Consider the following 23,693-nt stretch of genomic DNA (forward strand, 5'->3'; position numbering starts at 1 on the left):
AATAAAAAAATAAAAAATAAAAAAATAAATAATAGCTGCGGTCTTGTTTTATTGTATAAACTACTCATAATATTTCTGACACACACACATTTATGTGGACTCTCCACTGGCATGTTTTTTATACTGGTAAAACCACTTATTACCCTGCCCCTAAACCCAACCCTCACTGGTGAAATGCAGGGGGAAAAGATTGTCAAATGACCACATTAAATATAATGTTTAAGTATTTTGAATTACCACCCTAAACCACCAACAAAATTGATACCTATAGGTCATGCCAATGTTGCTGTTCAATTTTGTCCTTGTAAAACACAAGCCAGAACACACACATGCATTTGTTCTCATACATGATATAATGCCCCCACTCAAAAATAAATGTTTTGAAATCAATATTTTTTTTTTACAGTACACTACCTGACAAAAGTATTGTCGTCGATCCCAGTTGTAAGATCAACAAATAATAACTTGACTTTTAGTTGATCATTTGGAAAAGTGGCAGAAGGTAGATTCTTGTCTGATGAATCATCTGTTGAACTGCTTCCCAATCATCACAAATACTGCAGAAAACCTATTGGAACACACATGGACTCTCACAGAAATCAGTCAAGTTTGGTAAAGGAAAAATCATGGTTTGGGGTTACATTCAGTATGGGGGCGTGCAAGAGTTCTGCAGAGTGGATAGCAACATCAACAGCCTGGGGTATGAAGACATTTGTGCTGGCCATTACATTACAAACCACAAGAGAGGGCAAATTCTTTAGCAGGATAGCTCTCCTTCTCATACTTCAGCCTCCACATCAAAGTTCCTGAAAGCAATGACCAAGGTGCTCCAGTATTGGCCAGCCCAGTCACCAGGCATGAACATTATTGAGCATGTCTGGGATAAGGTGATGGTGGAGGCATTGAAGATGAATCCAAAGAGTCATGATGAACTCTGTCCTGGGCTTTCTTTGCCATTCCAGATGACTTTATTAGTAAGTTTCTTGAGTCATTGCAGAGATGTTGGTACATATATTGTACATTATTTCTCTTAAGTGACAAGACTTTTGTCTAAGCAAAGTCAGACCTTACTTTCCTAATTAAATAATTCAAAATCATATTTTATTTGGTAAAATAAGTGTAATCAGGAGGCCTTTGCCTTTCATTTAAGACATTTCTGATATCAAATGGTCAACTAGACGTCAAGTTATTATTTACTGCTTCTCACCGTTGACACAGGGCAGGATTGGATCCATGCTTTCGTGTTGTTGACGCCAAATTCTGATCCTACCATCTGAATGTCACAGCAGAAATCGAGACTCATCAGACCAGGCAAGATTTTTCCAGTCTTCTGTTGTGCAATTTTAATCAGCCTTTGCCAATTCTAGCCTCAGTTTCCTGCCGTTAGCTGACAGGAGTGGGACCCGGTGTGGTCTTTTGCTGCTGTAGCCCATCCGCCTCAAGGTTGGACATGTTGTGCGTTCAGAGATGCTCTTCTGCAGACCTTGTTTGTAATAAGTGATTATTTGAGTTACTGTTGCCTTTCTATTCCCTGGAACCAGTCTGGCCATTCTCCTCTGACCTCTGGCATCAGTAAGGCATTTGCACTCACAGAACTGCCGCTCACTGGATATTTTCTCTTATTCAGACCATTCTCTGTAAACCCTAGAGATGGTTGTTCATGAAAATCCCAGTAGATCAGCAGTTTCTGAAATACTCAGACCAGCCTGTCTGGCACCAACAACCATGCCACTTTCAAAGTCACTTAAATCACCCTTTTTCCCCATTCTGATGCTCAGTTTAAACTGCAGCAGATGGTCTCAACCTACATGCGTAAGTGCATTGAGTTGCTTCCAGGTCATTGGCTGATTAGAAATTTGCGTTAACAAGCAGTTGGACTCGTGTACCTAATAAAGTGGCCGGTGAGTGTATGTATGTATGTATGTATACGCTAAAAAAAATTGAACAATTAGTCATGACAGCATTTAATTTTAGTTCATTGTAACTTAATAAACTAGGTTAATCATGTTTTAACTTAATTTGTAATTTAATAAGTCAGTTTAACATAAGTTCAGTGGACTCATACGGTTCATTTGATTCAGCTTAAAAGTTTAAGGCAACCAGGATTTTTTTACAGTGTACTTTTGTTGATGTTTATGTTTTGTAGTTTGTTGTTGTTTTATTGATGTTATGTAATTTATGTTTTGTTTTTGTCGTGTTCTTATTACGTGATTTCAATTATTTGTGGGACCCCCTTAAAAATGAGATGGTATATCCCAAGATGTTAATCCTATAATGAATAAATACAATACAGATGAAAATCAGTTCCAATAAAAGGAAAATTGATCATCATCATATTTTAGTTGTGCACATTTAGAACATTTATTTTTGTTTTTACAAGACAACATGAATCTGCAATGTTGTGTGTATGTGTGTTTACATTAAAGTATGCGCCAGTGTGTCAATCAAAGCGGCAGTTGTTTAAGACTGAAAGTGGGCGTGTTCGGGGCATCACGACGTCACACAGTCAGACAGATCACAGCGAGTCGTTGGATCACGGCGAGCGTTTCAAACTTTCAATGGCTTGCGATTTAACGCATCGATTCCGCGGCCGCCCCGCGGTACACACGAGCAGATAAACGGCAGCTTTATTTTGTCGTGAGACTGAATCGTTCCTACGCAGTGACCTTTCGGAGCGCGAATGCAGAATATCGCGTAGGAGTCGCAGTGCGCGCAGTGACGGTTTTGCTTTCTGCCTGTTTTCCTTCGTCGCTAAATGGAGTCTCGGGTGGAATTTAGTCGTGAGGAGATCAACAGTACGGTATGGGAAGTCCCGGCAAAGTACGTTTGCTTAAAGCAGATTGGAACGGGAGCGTATGGCAGCGTTTGGTGAGTTTCTGGCAGACAGGTATAGACGCTTGAGCTGTCTCTCAACAGGTTGCCACATGAAGTAGGACGCTGTGTGGCAAGCTGTGTTCACAATTATTGCTTTCAACTAAATAGTGATTTGTTAGTAGCAGGCTAATAGTGATTTGGTAGGGATAGTTCATCCAAAAACGAAAATGTAGTCATCATTTAGAAACCTTCTGGTGGTATTAGACTACATTTTGCTGTTGCGAATTAATTTATAAAATGTTTATCATGGTAATTATACGGTATTATCACGATATGGACCCTTTTCACATTTCTAGTTTCGCAGTAGAGAAAGTCATCATCATAGATTGAGATAAAGTTGGAAATTCTTTCAGTGACAACTTATATTGTTATAGTGTTAAAATTGCTTAGCACGCTACTTTGAGTATTTGGTCGGAAATTACATTTAAGTATGACTTCAGAATAACATTAGCACCAGTGTTGGGGGTAACACATTTCAAGTAATGCAAGTTACATAATAATATTACTTTTCTAAGTTACCAGGGTGTCTGCGTAGTCTTAAAAAGTATTAAAGGTTGATAAATCAATGTAGAGAAAATTAGACCCTTTAAAAATTATTAAAAGGTCTTAAATGCTATTTTGCAAGGTATTACATTTTATTTCATTTTTGATTATGCATTGAATAGCTGTATGCGAAAGCTGGCCTGATTTACATCTGTGAATATCTGGATGCTGTGTATGACATCGTTCTGCTTTGTTTACTGCAGTAACCAAGGTGACGCCATTATTTCTGCAGTCCTATAGGTGCCAACCTGCTGAATTAGCTGGATTTAATAGATTTTATTCAATAAATGAATAATGTTTTAGTTTTGGATTCATTTCTTACATTATTTTTAGTAAATATACTGTAAGTTAAAATCTCGCCAGTGTTTCCGGTTGAAAAGTGGTTATAAGATGTAAAATGTATGCACAGAGTCTTAAAAAAGTATTGAATTTCACTCTCTGATTCCTGTAACGTTATATACTCTGGTAACGAGTAAATTAAGGCATTACTTTAAAAAACAAAAAGTAATCATAATTGAGTTAATTTTTAGGTTAATTAATTATCCTTTAAATAATTAATTTCTGAATTAAAATTAAAGTAGTCACAATATTAAAAAGCCTGAATTTTATTAGTTAATTATCCCATTTAATAAAACAATTATGACTTGATTTTAATACATGATTAGGCATGTTATTAATGATTTATCTAACAAAAGGCCTATATACTGATGAAGTCAGCCCCCCTTTGAATTTATTTCTCTTTTTTTTAAATATTTCCCAAACGATGTTTATCAGAGCAAGAAAATTGTCACAGCATGCCCGATAATAATTTTTTTTTCTTCTGGAGAAAGCCTTATTTGTTTTATTTCGACTAGAATAAAAGCAGTTTTCATTTTTTTAAACACCATTTCAAGGACAAAATTATTAGCCCCTTTAGGCAATTTTTTTTCGATGGACTACAGAACAAACCATCGTTATACAATAACTTGCCTAGTGAACCTAAATAAAGTTTAAATAATAAATAACTATTTACTGTATTTTAAAGCACCCATGATATTAATATTGTGCATGTTCATTGTAATTTATTGAATATTGGCATGTGTCCTTTTTTTGTTGAATACAAAAGAAGATATTTTGAGAAATGTAAGAAACCTGTAAACATTGACTTCCATAATAGGAAAAGCAAATACTATGAAAGTTGATGCTTACGGGTTTCTGACATTTTTTAAATAACTACTTTTGTGTTCAACTGAAAAAAGAAACTCAAACATGTTTGTGATAAGTGAAGGGTGAGTAAATGATGACATTTTCATTTTTGTGTAAACTATCCCTTTCATTCTGTTAGTCAGTAATAATAGTTTGCATCTACTTTACCCAGTAATGACTTGCAAGAATACCATACGTGTTCTTTAGTTATTTATAATGAAAGGGTTAATAGTTTCCCGGATATAAGTACTTAAGAATATCACAAGCAAATCCAAAATAGTTGGTAGCAAATGTTATTTATATATCTTTGATAAAGTTAGTTTAGAAATGTTTAGCTCAGGAGACATATACAACCTTTGCTTTATAAATTAATCTTAAAAATGATTTTAATTAGAAAATCATAGCTTTAGAAGTGTTTTAGTTCATGTTAACAGACCCAAATGTTTATTTTAGTGTCTAAAACTTGCAGTTCATTACTGGAAAAATGAAATTGGGTTACACTTTATTTTAAGGTATCCTTAGTGTAACTATTCATTTAACTAAGAAATAACTACATGCAATTAAACATGTGGTTTGGGGTAAAATGTGGGTTTGTTTTAGGGTTTGTGGCATGTCATTGTACATAATTAAATCTAATTAATTTAGTATAAGTACATGAAATGTGTAACAAGGCCATCTTAAATAAAGAGTTACATAGAAAAGTTACTTGTCAATAATGGGATACTGAGTGAAGTTAAAACAAATCTAGTAAATAATTATTTTGAAGTTACAGTACTTGTATAGCTACAACTGGGATATAAGTGCAGTTAATAGCTTAGTTCACCTTTAAAAATACTTTACCCCATGTAGGATTTTTATTTTTTTTTGCTGGAACTGTGGGCCTTGGTGATTCATAACCTGGAAGTCAGTCAACAGCTAGTGATATTTTAAGATTGAAAAAAATATACAAGTAAAAAAAAAAATAGCTGGCTCCTGGTGATACAAGAAGGACTTAAGAAGCAAAACAATTGCTTTGTGCGAGACAACTCATTATTAGTTTACATTAGGGCTGCACAATATATTGAAATGTGTATATCATGATAAATTAATAGTTTTAATATATAACAAATTGTATACCTGCCAGTGGCACACCCTCTAAAAGACTTCTCAGCACTTCAGGCAGTGTAGTTACACGTCAATGCTCATCTCTGAAACCATGCAGAGTGGACATGCTGGTTTTTGTATCCAAACATTTGTTATGGTTTTAGAATGGAAGCTGATGACCAAGCAATCATGTCATGTTAAAAAAAAAAGCCACAAGACAGTAAAAATTAACTCCTCTCTCTCTGTTTTTTTTTTAGTTTTGAAGATTGATATTGATTGATACTATAGCAGTAGAGCGAAGTGGTGGTGATATTTATTTTTGTTTGTTTACATTGTTAAAATGTCAGATTTGTTCAGGTAAAACATGACCGTTAACTTTGAGCAAATGTAGTGATGCTTTCTTTTCCCTGAAATAATATGAAACATAAGTTGGTTATACATTTTATTTAAATATTGTATTGAATATCAAAAATGGCATATCACGTTTTTCTTCAGTATTGCACAGCCCTAGTTTACATAGCCACGTTGTTTATGACACGTAAACAAATACAACCTCATTGTAGTTTTAGGGTGCTTTGACACCTCTAGATCGATTGTTTTGTTCCGAAACGGATAAAAATTGTTACAATGTTTGGTTTTAGTTTATTTTTAGGTTCATTTCCGGGATTCTGCTCAGCTGTCATATGTCGTTATTTTAATTTATGATGATTTAAAATGAGATATTATATAAGCGAATAGGTGCACTTTAATTTTGAATAATGACACCAACAGACATAGTCATCATCAAATATAAATCAGACGTAAGAATTTAGCATACACAGCCTCATTTCAATAGTCAATGGTTGTAAAATATATATCGATTCTATATCAGAAGTCAAGTTAAACTAAAGTTAATGCTATTTTTAAAGTTAAGGCTATTTTATTTTATCCTACAAGATCCACACGCGACTGTCAGTAAAGGACCGCACACACACACTCGCACATCATGAAATGCGGAAGTTTATTTTCTTTCCATTTGCCATGCGTTATTAAACTCCATAACTCTCTTACCAGTCCTTACTCTTTATTTGCATCTAATACCCCAGTTTGTCACGGGTGCATGAATGAAATGTTCATGAGTTAAAGTGACACTGCCGAACTTCAGTTAAAATCAAGCATCCTGCTGATTTGATTCAGAAGTGCACTTTTTTGTCAGACGGCTCACTGGTCATGTATACATCCACGCAAAACTATCAAGGTGAAAGTCACCATAGCTTGCGTAGAATAGACCAGCTCCCAACCCAACTTTGAGAAAATATTAATGTAATGCAAGGCTCAACAATAAGAACTACCCGGTGGCCCAGGGCCAGCTTCAGAGACACTTGGGACAGTAGACCGGATCATTACTGGCCCGATTGGGACAGTGCTGCCTTGTCACTAACATTTAATTTGTCTGTGACTATTTGTCAATTGCGTGCATTTTAAGTTTGTGCTTTTAATTTTTAAACACTACCTTCTTTGTGATGTCGTAAACACCATATTGCTTTCCAGTTGCTCTTATCTGATTGACATGATATTTTTTTTCTGTAACCTGGTAAAAACCAGTACAGCGAAGAAACGGCAACATGGCGGCAACATTAAATTATAAGGCTAAAAGAAAATTTCTGTTTCTAACAGTTGGAAGTAGACATTTACGTGTGACTAACACGACAAAATAAAAATGAAGTGATGTTTTGCACAGTTTGCTGCCAGTTTGACAAGTCAGCCACCTTTTTTTAACATTTTCTGTACTGCACTTTTTGTTTGCATAACACTTTTATTTACACTTTTTAAATAAAATACACTTTTTTATTTATTTTAAGTATTGAAATTCTAGATTCACAGACTTTAATTTTGACACATTATTTAAAATGTGGCAAAAAAATAGCTATTAACCTCCTTTTTTTTGGTGAGGCCAGTGAAAATTGAAAAATGTGAAAATATGAAAAATCCATAGCGTTGAACCCTGTAATGTAGTGTAGTTCAGTAGACAGCATGCTTTCACTTTTGTATTTGACATAAAACACACTTTTACCAATAGGAATGATATCTCTACTCCTCATTCTCTTTTCTTATAGCCAAAAATATGCCCATTACATATCTATTATACACTGTGATATAGCCTGGTTTGTTGGATCGTATTGCTTTCTCACTACAACCGAACTGCTTCAGAGTTCATTTCAACCGAGTCTCGAACCGATTGTTTTGGTGTGGATCAGAGCGGGATTGTGGATTTCGCATATGCCTAAATGAATCGAGCTAAAGGGCAAATGTGTCAGGTTCCAAAACAAACGTCTAGGTTAAAGCACCCTTGATTTCAGTGGCAAAAAAATTTGTTACTGGAAACAATCAAACATTTACTATAACTATTTACTATGACTAGAAGAAAAGAAAAGTAATTAGTGGTGACCTAAATGACCTGTAATCACGTTTGTATTATAGTGATTGGAGTTCAGCTGAACTAGAAATTAACTAGTGATGGAAAATAAAAATTGTCTTTTATTGACAATGTTTTGAACAGCTTTTCAGCAGAACAAGGCCTTCCCTGATTGAACTAGGTTGTCAATAGGAGGCCAGGGCTTATAGACTAATTTTAATGAGTGCAGGCATGAGGAAAAATTTGTTAGCTGCAGTTCACTTTACAACATCTAAAGACTAGGGTTACTGAATTATATATAAACCCCTTTAAAGTCTTCATGAAATCCAATAATACACTATTTACTTTGTTAACTTACATTGATATACTTCAGATGTATGTAAGTTCACAGTATGCACAGAAAAAGATATTGTTGTTTCAAGCTGTGCGATTTTGCCCCTGCTTTGGCTCCTAAAAAAATGTATATTAAATTCAGCGGGTTTGAAGACTGTTTAATGGCTGTTCTGATCTCATTTTCCCTCCAACATGGGGAAATAATATGCTGTGTATTTATTAGGTACCATCTTACATACCTAATAAATAATTGTATGACTTAAATTGAATTTCATTTTGTTTCAATTGATGGTGTTAAACTCAGACACATGCATGAAGGCTTGTTCATTTCTTGTACATGTCTTGATTTCCATACGTTCTGACATTATGACAACTGAAGTCTTACAGTATGACACGTTAATCATGTTTGTACAGTCGAACAAGCTGCAATCATAAAGGGCTATTAAAAATCACACAGGCTGGCTTAAGTTCATCATTAATCCAAATCTAAAATGTAGCCTCGACTCTGGAATGGTATTTTTTTTTTTTTCTGATAAAGTCAGTTTGAACGCTTGGGCTTGGGTTTTTTTGTTCAAACTACTTTATTTATAATGAGCTGGAACAACACAATTCTTTGGGACAACTTTAATGTTTTACAGTTAAATTTGTAAAAACAATTAAGTTAACTTAATCGATTTGTGTTGAAATAACATGAAAGGAATTGTGTGGAACCCTGCATTTTATACAGTATCAATAATACTCTCCAGCTCTTATTTTCCTGCACTGTAAAACCCAACAGTCAACTTTATCAAATGTGTTACAAACCCCTGATGTTGGTCTACGGGAAAATGGGGTTTGACATTTATGTACAATTAAAATAAATTTATACAAACTGTGAACGAAGTGCAAAAGGTAACCAAACTAGATCCAAACATTGTGACTTTATTTTAAATACCCAAAGTGAACAAAAATAATGAATTAATCAAAAATAAAGAAAAGAAGGTCATGCAAAAGTATACAATTTACAATATATACAATATTGGGACAAACACAAAGGCGGGCAAAAACAAGAGAGCTGGCAGAAGGGGTGTGGGCGGCGCTAAAAAAATGAATAGAACAAAACCCGAACAATATCTAACTCCCCAGAAACATCTAACTAACTAAATATGTGAAACAAAATAACCAACTTACGAAGAGTCTTCCGAGTCCTAACTATCTACTCTATCTATCCAAAAAGTACAAGGGGTGGCGCTCGCCCCTAACCTAATGTACTATACACAAGAGTAGTCCTACATGTTGTAAAATGTATGTCACGTGATCTGCTTACCTGCCCACTTCGTCCAAGCCTCGTAAACAACGTAAATGAGAAATGGGACCAATGGAAAATGGAAACACCCAAATTCGGGCAACAACAAAATACACATTTAAGCCAGGGTGTTTCTTTCTTAACGCAACGCAATGCAATACACAGAAACAAGAGAGACAAGAGGAAAAAGAAGGCGCAAGTAAAATTGACTGAAAGTTAATTCTACTCATTTAAAAAGAGTTTTGATCTCAGTGTTTAAGTAATAAGTTAATTAAATACCTCATTACCTCAACTGAAATAGAGTAAGTTTACAGTACTCCTATAGATTCGTTTTTCAACTCAAATGGTTGGTAACAATCAGTTTCCTCGAATGGTTTGAGTTGTCTTAACTTATTGGGTTTTACAGTACTCGGTTGGTTTGAGTTCTCTTCATTTATTGGGGTTTACTTTGCTGAAATTGTTTAATTTACTCAAATGGATTAAGTTCACAGTACTTATTAATGGTTTGAGTAACCTCAACTTCTTTGGTTTTTAGTGTGCGAGTGAGAGGAATCAAGCTGACGTGACATGGAGGCGTGGCAGCATCGACGATTCTATTTTTTGATTCGATAATCGAAATCAAGCATAAATTTCGATCGATTTTCGATTAAAATCGAAATCGTGACACCCTTAACAGAAAAAGATATTGTTGTTTCAAGCTGTGCGATTTTGCCCCTGCTTTGGCTCCTAAAAAAATGTATATTAAATTCAGCGGGTTTGAAGACTGTTTAATGGCTGTTCTGATCTCATTTTCCCTCCAACATGGGGAAATAATATGCTGTGTATTTATTAGGTATCATCTTACATACCTAATAAATAATTGTATGACTTAAATTGAATTTCGTTTTGTTTCAATTGATGGTGTTAAACTCAGACACATGCATGAAGGCTTGTTCATTTCTTGTACATGTCTTGATTTCCATACGTTCTGACATTATGACAACTGAAGTCTTACAGTATGACACGTTGATCATGTTTGTACAGTCGAACAAGCTGCAATCATAAAGGGCTATTAAAAATCACACAGGCTGGCTTAAGTTCATCATTAATCCAAATCTAAAATGTAGCCTCGACTCTGGAATTGTATATATATTTTTTTTCTGATAAAGTCAGTTTGAACGCTTGGGCTTGGGGTTTTTTGTTCAAACTACTTTATTTATAATGGGCTGAAACAACACAATTCTTTGGGACAACTTTAATGTTTTACAGTTAAATTTGTAAAAACAATTAAGTTAACTTAATCGATTTATGTTGAGATAACATGGAAGCAATTGTGTGGAACCCTGCATTTTATACAGTATCAATAATACTCTCCAGCTCTTATTTTCCTGCACTGTAAAACCCAACAGTCAACTTTATCAAATGTGTTACAAACCCCTGATGTTGGTCTACGGGAAAATGGGGTTTGACATTTATGTACAATTAAAATAAATTTATACAAACTGTGAACGAAGTGCAAAAGACAACCAAACTAGATCCAAACATTGTGACTTTATTTTAAATACCCAAGGTGAACAAAAATAATGAAATAACCAAAAATAAAGTAAAGAAGGTCATGCAAAAGTATACAATTTACAATATATACAATATTGGGACAAACACAAAGGCGGGGAAAAACAAGAGAGCTGGCAGAAGGGGCGTGGGCGGCGCTAAAGAAATGAAAAGAACAAAACCCGAACAATATCTTACTCCCCAGAAACATCTAACTAACTAAATATGTGAAACAAAATAACCAACTTGCGAAGAGTCTTCCGAGTCCTAACTATCTACTCTATCTATCCAAAAAGTACAAGGGGTGGCGCTCGCCCCTAACCTAATGTACTATACACAAGAGTAGTCCTACGTGTTGTAAAATGTATGTCACGTGATCTGCTTACCTGCCCACTTCGTCCAAGCCTCGTAAACAACGTAAATGAGAAATGGGACCAATGGAAAATGGAAACACCCAAATTCGGGCAACAACAAAATACACATTTAAGCCAGGGTGTTTCTTTCTTAACGCAACGCAATGCAATACACAGAAACAAGAGAGACAAGAGGAAAAAGAAGGCGCAAGTAAAATTGACTGAAAGTTAATTCTACTCATTTAAAAAGAGTTTTGATCTCAGTGTTTAAGTAATAAGTTAATTAAATACCTCATTACCTCAACTGAAATAGAGTAAGTTTACAGTACTCGTATAGATTCGTTTTTCAACTCAAATGGTTGGTAACGATCAGTTTCCTCGAATGGTTTGAGTTGTCTTAACTTATTGGGTTTTACAGTACTCGGTTGGTTTGAGTTCTCTTCATTTATTGGGGTTTACTTTGCTGAAATTGTTTAATTTACTCAAATGGATTAAGTTCACAGTACTTATTAGGATTAGTTTTTAACTAAAATGGCTTTTTGCAATTGATTTCCTCAAATGGTTTGAGTAACCTCAACTTCTTTGGTTTTTAGTGTGCGAGTGAGAGGAATCAAGGAAGACTGATAATATAAAACTCTTTTTTTCTATTCAATATTCTGTTTCAGCAGGAAATACATCACAGTAATGAAGTAAATCAGTTCAACTTCCACTTCACTAGGGTTTGGTAACTGTGGTCTGATTTGGTAATCGATATGATCGACATCTACACAGTTTGACTTGTGTTTCTCACTGAGTGAAATCACTTGCTCGGAGTGGAAGATAGATATTAAATGTTCTTTTGTAATTGAAAAGATCGATCTAACAATGCATGTTATGTAGTGTCTGAAACATTTAAACATCTGAAGATATTCCAGATAAACCAGACTATATAGAGTTAAAGTGAAAATTGTGAGACTTCCTGTGAAATTTTTCTTCCTTTTCAAATATTTGTTAAGTGATGTTTCACTGTAAGCAAGAACATTTTCACAGTATTTCCAGTAATATTTTTTTCCTCTAGAGAAAAACTTATTTTTTCATGTTGGTGGTAAAAAAAAGCAGTTTTTTAAACAACTTTTGAAGTCAGTATTATTAGCCCCTTGTAAATTTTATTTCCTATTGGCAACAGAATAAACCACTGTTTTTCAATAGCTATGTTTCCATCCACCAATTTTATGCACATTTCAGATATGCACAAAAAAACTATGATTAAATATAATACACAAGTATAAATTTGTAAGCATCATGAAAATGCTTATAAAAAGCATATGCACATAATTGGAAGCATAATGATGGTAACACTTTTACTGAACCAATTCCAGTATGCACGTTAAAACAAGTCATGTGATTTTCTTATAAGAGATCATGTGATGATAAAAATGTGTGTGAATGGATAAACTAGCAGGCTGAACACATTGTAAAACATTGGAAAAATTTTGTTTTGGTCATTCTAAAACACCTTAACCATTTCAGTATTAGTGTTATATATTAATAATTACCAAGAGTGCCTGTGCTCTGCGTCTTAAACCTTGTCTTCTGAGGCACAGGTCATTTATTAAATAAAGAAAAGATTCACGCAGCTTCTCTTATCACAGCAAATTCAGTTTTTAACTTTGATATTTGGCATCATTTAATCAGGAAATGACGATTTTGTTCTCTTTGACTCATTAGATGGGAATGTTGCTTTAATCTAGGGGTGTCAAAATTAATTGTTTCTTCGGTGCACCGCGATGCAGACGCGGACAATTCTGTATCGGTTTAGTAATAATCATAACAGGTTATTATGTACTGACGTCATTTATCTCCTATGCGCTCTGTAGCGAGGGAGGTGAGCGCAAGTATTTACAACACTCAGGCAACTCCGGGCCAGCCCGTTGCATAGGCACCATAGGCATATGCTAAGGGCGCTGTACATCCAGGGGGGCACCAGAAATGAGCGCGGTTCAGTTGGTTTTGTTTTCGATTTTCCTGACACACATTCAGTTATAGACGGCATTAACTCAAAAACCTCTTACCCTAAAAAGATCTAAAGTGTGTTTCCTACAAAAACACAAAGCTGGTTATGTTTCACAGCTGTCTTCCTTTTTTTTTTCGCTCGACATTACGGTCACTGCTCCGTTTAAGCCCTCGCAATATGTGTTTAGCCGGGACAGCTCGCGCTGAGAGGAGCTCTCAGTAAGGGACCGTGGGTAAAGTGCTTCTTTTTTTTTCGTTTTTCTGCTCCGCTCAGCGCGAGCTCTCCCTGTTGTGAGGGCTTAAGTGTGTGTGTGCGTGTGTGTGTGCGTGTGCGTGTGCGTGTGTGTGTGTGTGTGTGTGTGTGTGTGTGTGTCTGTGTGTGTGTGTGTGTGTGTGTGTGTGTTTGTTTGTTTGTTTGTTTGATGCTGTCTATGTTTGTGTATGTGTTTTAATGAGAGTCAGTGTGGTGCTGTGTGTCTGTGTTTATACAGACAGCTTGTTATAGCCTTCCCCCTAAAATATAACACTGTATATAGAAAGCACCGTCGATGCACCGAGATGTCGAATTGAACCGAATCGAAGGCATGATAAACCGAACCGAACCGTTAGACCAGTATAGGTTCACACCTCTACTTTAATCGCATATCTTTAATGCAATATTCCTCTCTTGCGCATAAATTTAATTTGCATTTTGGATGGAAACATAGATAATGGCTTGCCTACACAACCTAACATAACCTAGCTAAAAAAAATCTAGCCAAACCTTTTAATTGCACTTTAAACTAATAAGCAAGAAGTTTGAATTTTGCTACAAAAAAAATTGTTATTAGAAATTAATTATTAAAACTAAAATCTTCTGTCCATTAAAACAGCACTTGTGAAATATTTTTTAAATAACATGAGTTCATACATGCAGTCTGTGCTACTGTATTTTAATCATGGTTTACATGTTATTTCTAAAATGAACCTTGATACGATCTAACCCAGCAACAGTGACATTTCCTGCTCAGGGTTTAATGCCACAAACCTTCACAACAGCAAATGCAGTGAAAAGTTGGGGGCTGTAAAAACCACATGTCATGCAGCTAAGCAAAACTTGTAGTTTCTTATTTGAATATTGCACTTTCTGTACCATTTCCCCAATCTGTTATAGTAAGTCATTGAACTGTCAACCTATTATGACTGTGATTGTCCTTCCTATTTCAGCTCGTCCATCAACAACAAAACCAAAGAGAAGGTGGCCATCAAGAAGCTGCACCGACCATTTCAGTCGGAGATCTTTGCGAAGAGAGCATACCGTGAATTGAGACTGCTCAAGCATATGAAACATGAAAATGTAAGTGTTGCTTAAATCATAAGTGCAAGTTTAGAGCCAAACCACAATGGGGTTTCAATAGCTGGAGTGTCTTTTGCACGGCACTTGTATCACACCATACTCATTGTTTTCATTGAGAACGGTGCGAGTATATCAAATGTTTAGCTTAGCGGACTGAGTGTGTATGCACAGAACGGGATACTTGTGCCTGGAGGCACTGATGATTGACTGCTGTGTCATAAACTGTAAGTGTCTTATATAAGACACCCAGGCAGCCTTATTCAGTCAGTCTGTCCATCTAACACCATTATAATATTAGTGAAAAGACTGACTCACTTCTTGTCTTTTTTCCTGTCAATTCTGCTGTCCAACCCAAGGTAATAGGCTTACTAGACGTCTTCACTCCTGCCACCAGACTGGACGAATTCCAAGACTTGTAAGTCTTTAATAATAATCCTGTGTATGAGAAAGCTGGCTGTTTGCTATATGCCTGACATGTTTAATGAAATAGTTGAGCCAAAAGTGGGAATTCTGTGTGAAACTACTTAATTTTTTTATTCAAAAAATCATATACACAAACCGGCCACTTTATTGGGTACACCTTACTATTACCGTGTTGGGCTCCCTTTTGTATTCAGAACTGCCTTAATCCTTCATGGCATAGATTCAACAAGGTACTGGAAATATTCCTTTGAGATTTTGGTCTATATTGACATAATAGCATCATGCTGTTGCTGCAGATTTGTTGGCTGCACTTTCATGATGCAAATCTCCCATTTCAACACATCCAAAAGGTGCTCTATTGGATTGAGTTCTGGAGACTTTGGAGGCCAATTGAGTACAGTAAACTCATTGTCATGTTCAAGAAACCAGTCTGATATGATTCATACTTTATGACATGGAGTGTTATCCTACTGGAAGTAGCCATTAGAAGATGGGTACAATGTGGTCATTAAGGGATGGACATGGTCAGCAACAATACTCAGGTGGGCTGTGGTGATGACGCGATGCTCAATTGGTACTAATGCGTCCAAAGTGTGCCAAGAAAATATCCCCCACACCATTACACCACCAGCAGCCTGAACCGTTGATACTAGGCAGGATGGATCCATGCTTTCATGTTGCTGATGTCAAATTTTGATCCTACCATCCGAATGACGCAGCAGAAATCGAGAATCATCAGACCAGGCAACGTTTCTCCAATCTTCTATTGTCCAATTTTGGTGAGTCTGTGTGAATTGTAGCCTCAGTTTCCTGTTCTTAGCTAACAGGAGTGGCACCTGGTGTTGTCTTCTGCTGCTGTAGTCCATCTGCCCCAGGGTTTGACGTGTTGTGTGTTCAGAGATGCTCTTCTGCATACCTCGGTTGTCACGAGTGGTTATTTAGGTTACTGTTGCCTTTCTATCAGCTGCAACCAGTCTGGCCATTCTCCTCTGACCTTTGGCATCAACAAGGCATTTGCACCCACAGAACTGTCATTCACTGGATATTTTCTCATTTTCAGACCATTCTCTGTAAACCCTAGAGATGGCTGTGCGTGAAAATCCCAGTAGATCAGCAATTTATAAAAATACTCAGACCAGCCCGTCTGGCACCAACAACCATGCCATGTTTAAAGTCACTTAAATTACCTTTCTTCCCCATTCTGATGCTCGGTTTAAACTACAGCAGATTGTCTTGACCATGTCTACATGCGTAAGTGCATTAAGTTTCTGCCATGTGATTGGCTGATTAAAATGAGCAGTTGGACAGGTGTACCTAATAAAGTGGCCTGTGAGTGTATAGCTACCAGTGTTAAATTTCTGATGTAGATTTCTGAGCTGTATGTAAATATTTTCTAATGTCATGTAACAGATTTACAACTATATTATGGTCATTAAATTATTATTATTTCTTTTTTTTTGTTTGTTTAAGCTACCTGGTGATGCCGTACATGTACACCGATCTCTCTAAAGTCAAGGGCCTTCTTACAGAAGATCGTATCCAGTTCTTGGTCTATCAGATGCTGTGTGGACTAAAGGTCAAAACAATTTCTCACAAAATGTTCCTAACCATGCGTGATGCAACACGTTTCCAGTGGTTTGCGATTGAAAAATGCTGTGTGATGCAACACGGCCAGTCGGAACATTGTTTTTTTTTTTTTCACAGAATCGTCATATCAGCATTGAATCAGATTTAATTTCAAATGATTACTCCATATGCTTATGTCAGATAATTGAAACAATGCTTTCATTCAGAAAGGATGCATAAACCTGATCAAAATGGATAGTGAAGAAATATGTAATCTTAAGATTTTTATTTATAAATCTATTGTCTTCAATTTATTAATCAAAAATGATAAAAACTAAAAACGTATTAAACTATAGTTATGAATTGTTTTTAACAGTATAAAAGGTTTATTAAGCACAAAATATGCATATAGGAATAGCAGGATTCATCTTGCTATCACAGTAAGCTATTAAAAACATCTATACATTTTAAATCTATTAAAAACATAAAACTGATGAGATTTTTATATTATTATATTATATATAATTTTATATATTAGCATATGACATTTTTTCATTTTTATATTATATTAATATCTCCCAATATTACTGTTTAAAATGTTTTTTTTTTATTATTAAATAAATGCAAGTCTGAGCATACCAGACTTAGGGAAAGTTACTTTAGAAAGTAATGCATTTCAATATTGAGTTACTCCCCAATACATTGTTACTTTTGCGTTGCTTTTTCTGACCTGGCTGAGGCTTGATCTCTTTCAGAACCTGAAGGGGGGAACAACACACTGTATTACCTTCATTAACCTTTAAAAAAACACAAAAAATAATGTAGGATAATGTTATCTTCTGAGAACTTTTTGACCCCAGAGCTATACACAACCCGACAAAAGTCTTGTCATAGATCCTAGCAACAAATAATAACTTCACTTTTAGTTTTTATTATTTGGAAAAGTGGCAGAAGTTAGATTCTTTTCTGATGATTCATCTGTTGAACTGCACAAATCATCACAAATACTGCAGAAGGCCTATTGAAACACGCATGGACCCAAGATACTCACGGAAATCAGTCAAGTTTGGTGAGGGAAAAAAATCATGAATTGGGATTACATTCAGTATAGGGATGTTCGAGAGATCTGGAGAGTGGATGGCAACATCAACACCCTGAGGTATCAACATTTTTGCCGCCTATTACATTACAAATCACAGGAGAGGGCAGATTCTTCAGCAGGATAGCGCTCCTTCTCATACTTCAGCCTTCACTTCAAAGTTTCTGAAAGCAAAGAAGGCCAAGGTGCTCCAGGATTGGCCAACCCAGTCACTAAACATGATCATTATTGAGCATGTCTGTGGTAAGATGGAGGAGGCATTAAAGTAGGCTTGGTAATACGGTAATATGTTATACCGCAGGATCTAAAAATAGCTAGGGTGTTAGTTTCAATACCGTTATACCATCATAAAAACAATGCACTAAAATAGGAGACAAGTATTTAATATTAAATATCTTTTATTTAATGCCTACAAATACGTATGCGTGATTGTTATCGCGAAAGATTGTGTAGGAGAGAAAGGGAGAGGTGAGGTGGCGAGTCACGCACCAAGTGACCTGTAGTTTGGCAGTATTTCCAGAAGTTAGACGTGGTAAATACCTACTGCGGGAGCCGACCAGATTTCTTGCAGTGCGGGAATACATTTCTGAATAAAGCATGGGTGCGGTCGGTAACTCAGGTGTAATTTGAAAGGGAGTGGGCGCAATAACAATATCGCTCCCGAGTGAGCAATGCTTTCTCTATGTGTGTGTTTGTGTGTGAATGAGAGAGAGAGCGGTGCTGTGCATCGCTTGGTTCTCTCTCTCTCTCTCTCTCTCTCTGTGTGTGTTCATGTGCGAGATAGAGCGTCCCGCGCAGAAGAATACAAACAAGACAAGCAGGTGAAGGCGAACCTAAGGTTGCATACACGGTATTCAGTTTTTGAATGGTTTAGACACAAGCGAACAGTTTGGTGGCGCTGTCTGAGCCTTACGTCATAATTTTTTTAAATTATGCACGGTAATACCTGATACCAGGGTAAAATAGGGAGGATGTTTGACGGTATCAAAATTGGATACCGCCTAAGCCAACATTGAAAATGAATTCAAAGAATCTTGATGAACTCTGAGAGTCCTGCAAGAACGCTTTCTTTGCCATTCCAGATGACTTTATCAATGCGTTATTTGAATCACTGCAGAGATGTATGGTGTTAAGTGACAATACTTTTGTCTAAGCAAAGTAAGTCCTTACTGTCCTAATTAAATAATTAAAAATCAAGGCATGATCATATTTTATTTTGGTAAAATAAGCATAATCTAGAGGGCTTTGCCTTTCGTATGAGCCACTTCTGATACAAGTCAAGTTATTATTTAGTTGATCTTAGAGAAGTGACAAGACTTTTGTCAGGTAGTGTACATGCCGTATATCGAGGTAAAAGTAAAATCACAGTCCATTCAGATAATCCTCTTTTCCATTTCTTCCATGTGTTCAAAATAATGAGAACTTTCCATCGGAAAAAATGTAAAGCTCTGCCATCTTCCTTTCTGCCCATTCCTGCATTCTCTTATTGAGTGCAGGATTCAACATGACTACGTTCATTTTAATTTAACAGTTTACTTTTAAAAGTGAATTAACTAAACTAAAAACTAACTTGCATTACATTTTAAAAAATTAACTTAAATATTATTACTTAATATTTAACAGTAAGGCTTTACTCGTTACATAGAAAAGTGATATTATTACATGAATTGCGTTACTTGTAATGCGTTACCCCCAACGCTTATTATTTTATTCATATTTTATAATGGTAACCACTATTTTTTTAGCCCTGTCAAAGTTCAGCATTGTGATATTAACTGCATTATATATTTTTTGTTTTTTTTTCCTAAGTGGCATAATCTCTTGACCTTATTCTTCATGTATGAATTGGTGCAGCCATTGGAATCTTTTTAGCTGGACACTTCCGCTCTCATTCACTTCCATTAATTATTATACATTAAAAATCACTCGTTGTGCAGCTTGATGTTGCAGATTTATCTATTCTTATTATATTACTCTACATGTTATGTATAGTCATGAGCACACTTGTTTGTAGAGCAAGTAATTTGACTGAATTATGCAGTTTTTATTCCTAGTCATTTCTCCCATAGGCAGCAGAATCAGAAGTACTCAATCGAAAAAACGAACGCACTTCCACATCGAAGAATAAGGTCAATAATGTGAGCTCGCACATTGTTTTAACAACAATTACAGTATTGTTGAAAATAAAATTGCACAACCCTATATTAGTACACAAATTGTGCTTCAGATTGCATTCACTAACATGCACAGGCTTAGAAAAGTTGGATTCAGAACACGCATACAATATTATCCTGATGCTGAAACTGCATAAGAATGCATAAAAACAGAAGTGTCTTTTAGGCTTAAGATGTTTGCCAGTGGGAATGGTAATGCAATCTCTTAAGTTAATCCTTATTTGTGTAATACTAAAACATAAGACTGTGAGGAATAATCCTGATATTTCTTCTTTCTCTCTCTGTCCCTCTGTTTGTCTCCACTCCACAGTACATTCATGGCGCTGGCATCATTCACAGAGTAAGTGAGACTGGCAGTGAATAAACAGCATCTGCTCATAATTATCATTTCCACACAGAGCTGAATTAAAGACACATGGCATCTCTTGGGATCGCTGTAGCTTTTGCGCCGGGAGATGCAAATCTGGTCCATGGGGGAGTTTTCATCTCCACGAATTACATTTACTAATTCGCTAATATGCATTAATCAGTAGACCATCAGCAGCCATAAAAGATTAGATAGAGCAGTCACCCCTAAGTATAATTTTGTTATTTATTTTTCTTAATATATGAACTATTTTTCAACAGCTTAGATGCAGTTCTTCTAGTTGATTTTATATAATAAGGATTAAACAAGGTGGCATGGTGGCTAGCACCCTCACCACACAGCAAGGAGATTGCTGGTTCGAGCCCCGACTGGGCCAGTTGGTGGTTCTGTATGGAGTTTGCTTGTTTTCCCCGTGTTCATGTGGGGTTTTTTCGGGTGCTACAGTGTGTCACACAGTCCAAAGACATGCGGTATAGGTGACTTGAGTAAACTATACTGGCTATAGTTTATGAGTGTGTGTGTTTGTGTGTTTGTGTGTTTGTGTGTGTGTTTGTGTGTTTGTGTGTTTGTGTGTGTGTGTGTGTGTGTGTGTGTGTGTGTGTGTGTGTGTGTGTGTGTGTGTGTGTGTGTGTGTGTGTGTGTGAATAAATGTGTATTGGTGTTTCCCAGTACAGGGTTGCAGCTGGAAGGGCATCCGCTGTGTAAAACATATGCTTGATAAGTTGGCAGTTAATTCTGCTGTGGCGACCCCTGATAAATAAGGCACTAATGCCGAAGGAAAATAAATGAATGAATGATTAAAGCAGTTATGTACATTTTTGTCCAAGGATCTTTGATGAATGGAAAGGTCAAAAGATTATAAAAAAGTTATATCATAAAATTGATCAAAATTGACCATAAAGTCGTTTATAATGTTATAAAAGCATTTTAATTGATTTGAATGCTGTTCTATTCATCAAATAATCCTGATCATTTTGTACGCAGTTATTTTAAACATTGACCATTTTAATTATTGTTTCTTGAGCACCAAATCAGCTTATTATAATGACCTATGAACAACCATGGGGCAGCTAATCTTTTAAATATTAAATGTAGCCTTTGTATGCAGAAGAGACTTTTGAAAATCGTTCAACATTTGAACTATTTCTTCTATTTCATCAACATTTCTTCTAAATGTAAAATAAAAAATAACTTTATAGGAGTAAAAAAATTGTTGATCAAAATAGTCAAATACGTATATTTTCAGATGTTTATATACTGTGTGTGGGGGAAAGAAGTATTTAGCACGTCACCATTTTTCTCAGAAAACATATTTCTAAAGGTGCTGTTGACTTGAAATTTTCACTGGATGTTGGTAACAACCAAATAAATCCATATAAGCAAAGAAAACAACATTAATTAGTTTACAAATTAAGTTATATGCAATTAAATGACACAGGAAAAAAGTATTGAACACATGAAGGAAGGCGGGTGTAGAAAGGCAGTTGAAAGCCCAGAAAGCAGCTGAAATTTCTTAGTAGTTTTTCAGCAACACCTCCGCCCTTCATCATTGTAAATGAACATTGGCTGCTTCAGTCCAACATCTACATTATCAGGATGATTAAGATGAAACCAGGTCAGACATTTCAGCAAGGCAGTGATCCAAAACACAGCCACGGAAACTCTCAAATGCTTTTAGAGAAAGGAAATAAAGCTGCTTGAATGGCCCAGCCAATCCCCTGACTTGAATCCAATATACAAAAACAAATTAAAGATTAGATTTGATAGACGAGACCCAGAAAAGCATCAAGATTTTTACACTCTGTTGAAATCTGTGAAAAAAATCACACCTGAGCAATGCATGTGACTCGATTTTACAAATGAGAGGAGTCTTTAATCTGCCATCACCAAAAGAGCCTTTTATATAAAGTATTTAATACATTTCAGTAGTTCAGCACTTTCTCTTTGTGTCATTTCATTGTTATTAAACATAACAATTTTTGGGTTTTACCAAAATCTGGTTCAGTTCCATGTCAACAGCTCCCAGAAATGATGAATAACGAATATTTTTTCCACTATTGTACATTTTTAGACAACAATGCCAATATTTCACTTAAAAATAGTTTATATTAGGTAGGGGGGTGGGAAATCATTATTTTCTATAAAAACAAATGAATAAAAAATGTTATCAAGAGCAATGGGTTATATGCAAGTGGACTTTTAATTTTCAGCCAGGCAGCCCAACAACTTCAGGTGAACTGTCATTATAAAATTGTGACGTTTAAAATCTGATTTCTATAAAAATCTGCGATCTTCACTGCCTTTTAGATATACGAAATAAAGTGGGTTTCAAATCGTACAAGAATTGCTGCATTAAATTTGATTTTCCTCTGCCAAGTCTTTAAAATACGATGGTTTATTTTACCCCAGTATTTTCAATGGAATTTCTGCGCTAGCCTGTTGCTACTTGCGGCGCTTGGGGTTGCAACGGTCTTATATCTCGTTTTATGCTTAAACATCTAAATGAATGCTTAAGTCTATTTAACTGATTGTATTTGAATTACATTACAGCATCGATGCTGTAAAAACAACCTTGTGAAATTGAAGATAGTCACATTAAGCTTTCACCGGATGTTTATCATTGGATTTAAAACTCTAGCTGTGCATAGAGGCCATTGCGGAGTGTAAGTGTGGAACACTGGCTACATTTTAAAACAAGCTATATAAAAGGTGAACACACCAAATAAAGAATCTACACTACTTATCAAGACCACTTGTCATTTTCTGCAAAAAATAAATAAATAAATCTCTAAATGAATTAACATAATTGAAGTTTGGGAGATTTGTTATCCAGGGTGTTTACTCAAACACATTCCTTGCCACAGCTATATCACCCTGCAGCCCAAGACTGGTGCTCTTTGAAGCTAAGCAGGACTGAGCCTGGTCAGTACTTGGATGGGAGACCACATGGGAAAAACTAGGTTGCTGTTGGAAGTGGTGTTAATGAGGCCAGCAGGGGGCGCTCAACCTGTTGTCTGTGTGAGCCCTAATGCCCCAGTAAAAGTGAAGGGGACACTATACTGTCAGTGGGCGCCTTCTTTCGGATGAGATGTTAAAAAGAGGTCCTCTGTGGTCATTAAAAAAAAAAAAATAGCACTTCTCGTAAAGAGCAGGGG

The 23,693-nt window shown here is 35.9% G+C and overlaps 1 protein-coding gene across 2 annotated transcripts in view; it reads left to right on the forward strand.

Annotated features, from left to right (window-relative positions):
- Positions 1-2,497: 2,497 nt before the first annotated feature.
- mapk13 (mitogen-activated protein kinase 13) overlaps positions 2,498-23,693 on the forward strand; it is a 37,345-nt gene continuing 16,149 nt past the window's right edge. For both annotated transcript variants that reach the window (XR_012384125.1, XM_001337797.10), the window contains exons 1-5: positions 2,498-2,868; positions 14,780-14,909; positions 15,266-15,324; positions 16,803-16,908; positions 20,482-20,511. Coding sequence is in view for 1 of the 2 variants with exons in the window: in XM_001337797.10 (XP_001337833.2) it covers positions 2,756-2,868; positions 14,780-14,909; positions 15,266-15,324; positions 16,803-16,908; positions 20,482-20,511 (438 nt within the window). In the remaining variant the exon portion in view is untranslated. The remainder of the gene's footprint in view (positions 2,869-14,779; positions 14,910-15,265; positions 15,325-16,802; positions 16,909-20,481; positions 20,512-23,693) is intronic.

This window comes from Danio rerio, chromosome 8, assembly GCF_049306965.1.
Source record: "Danio rerio strain Tuebingen ecotype United States chromosome 8, GRCz12tu, whole genome shotgun sequence".
NCBI lineage: Eukaryota > Metazoa > Chordata > Actinopteri > Cypriniformes > Danionidae > Danio > Danio rerio.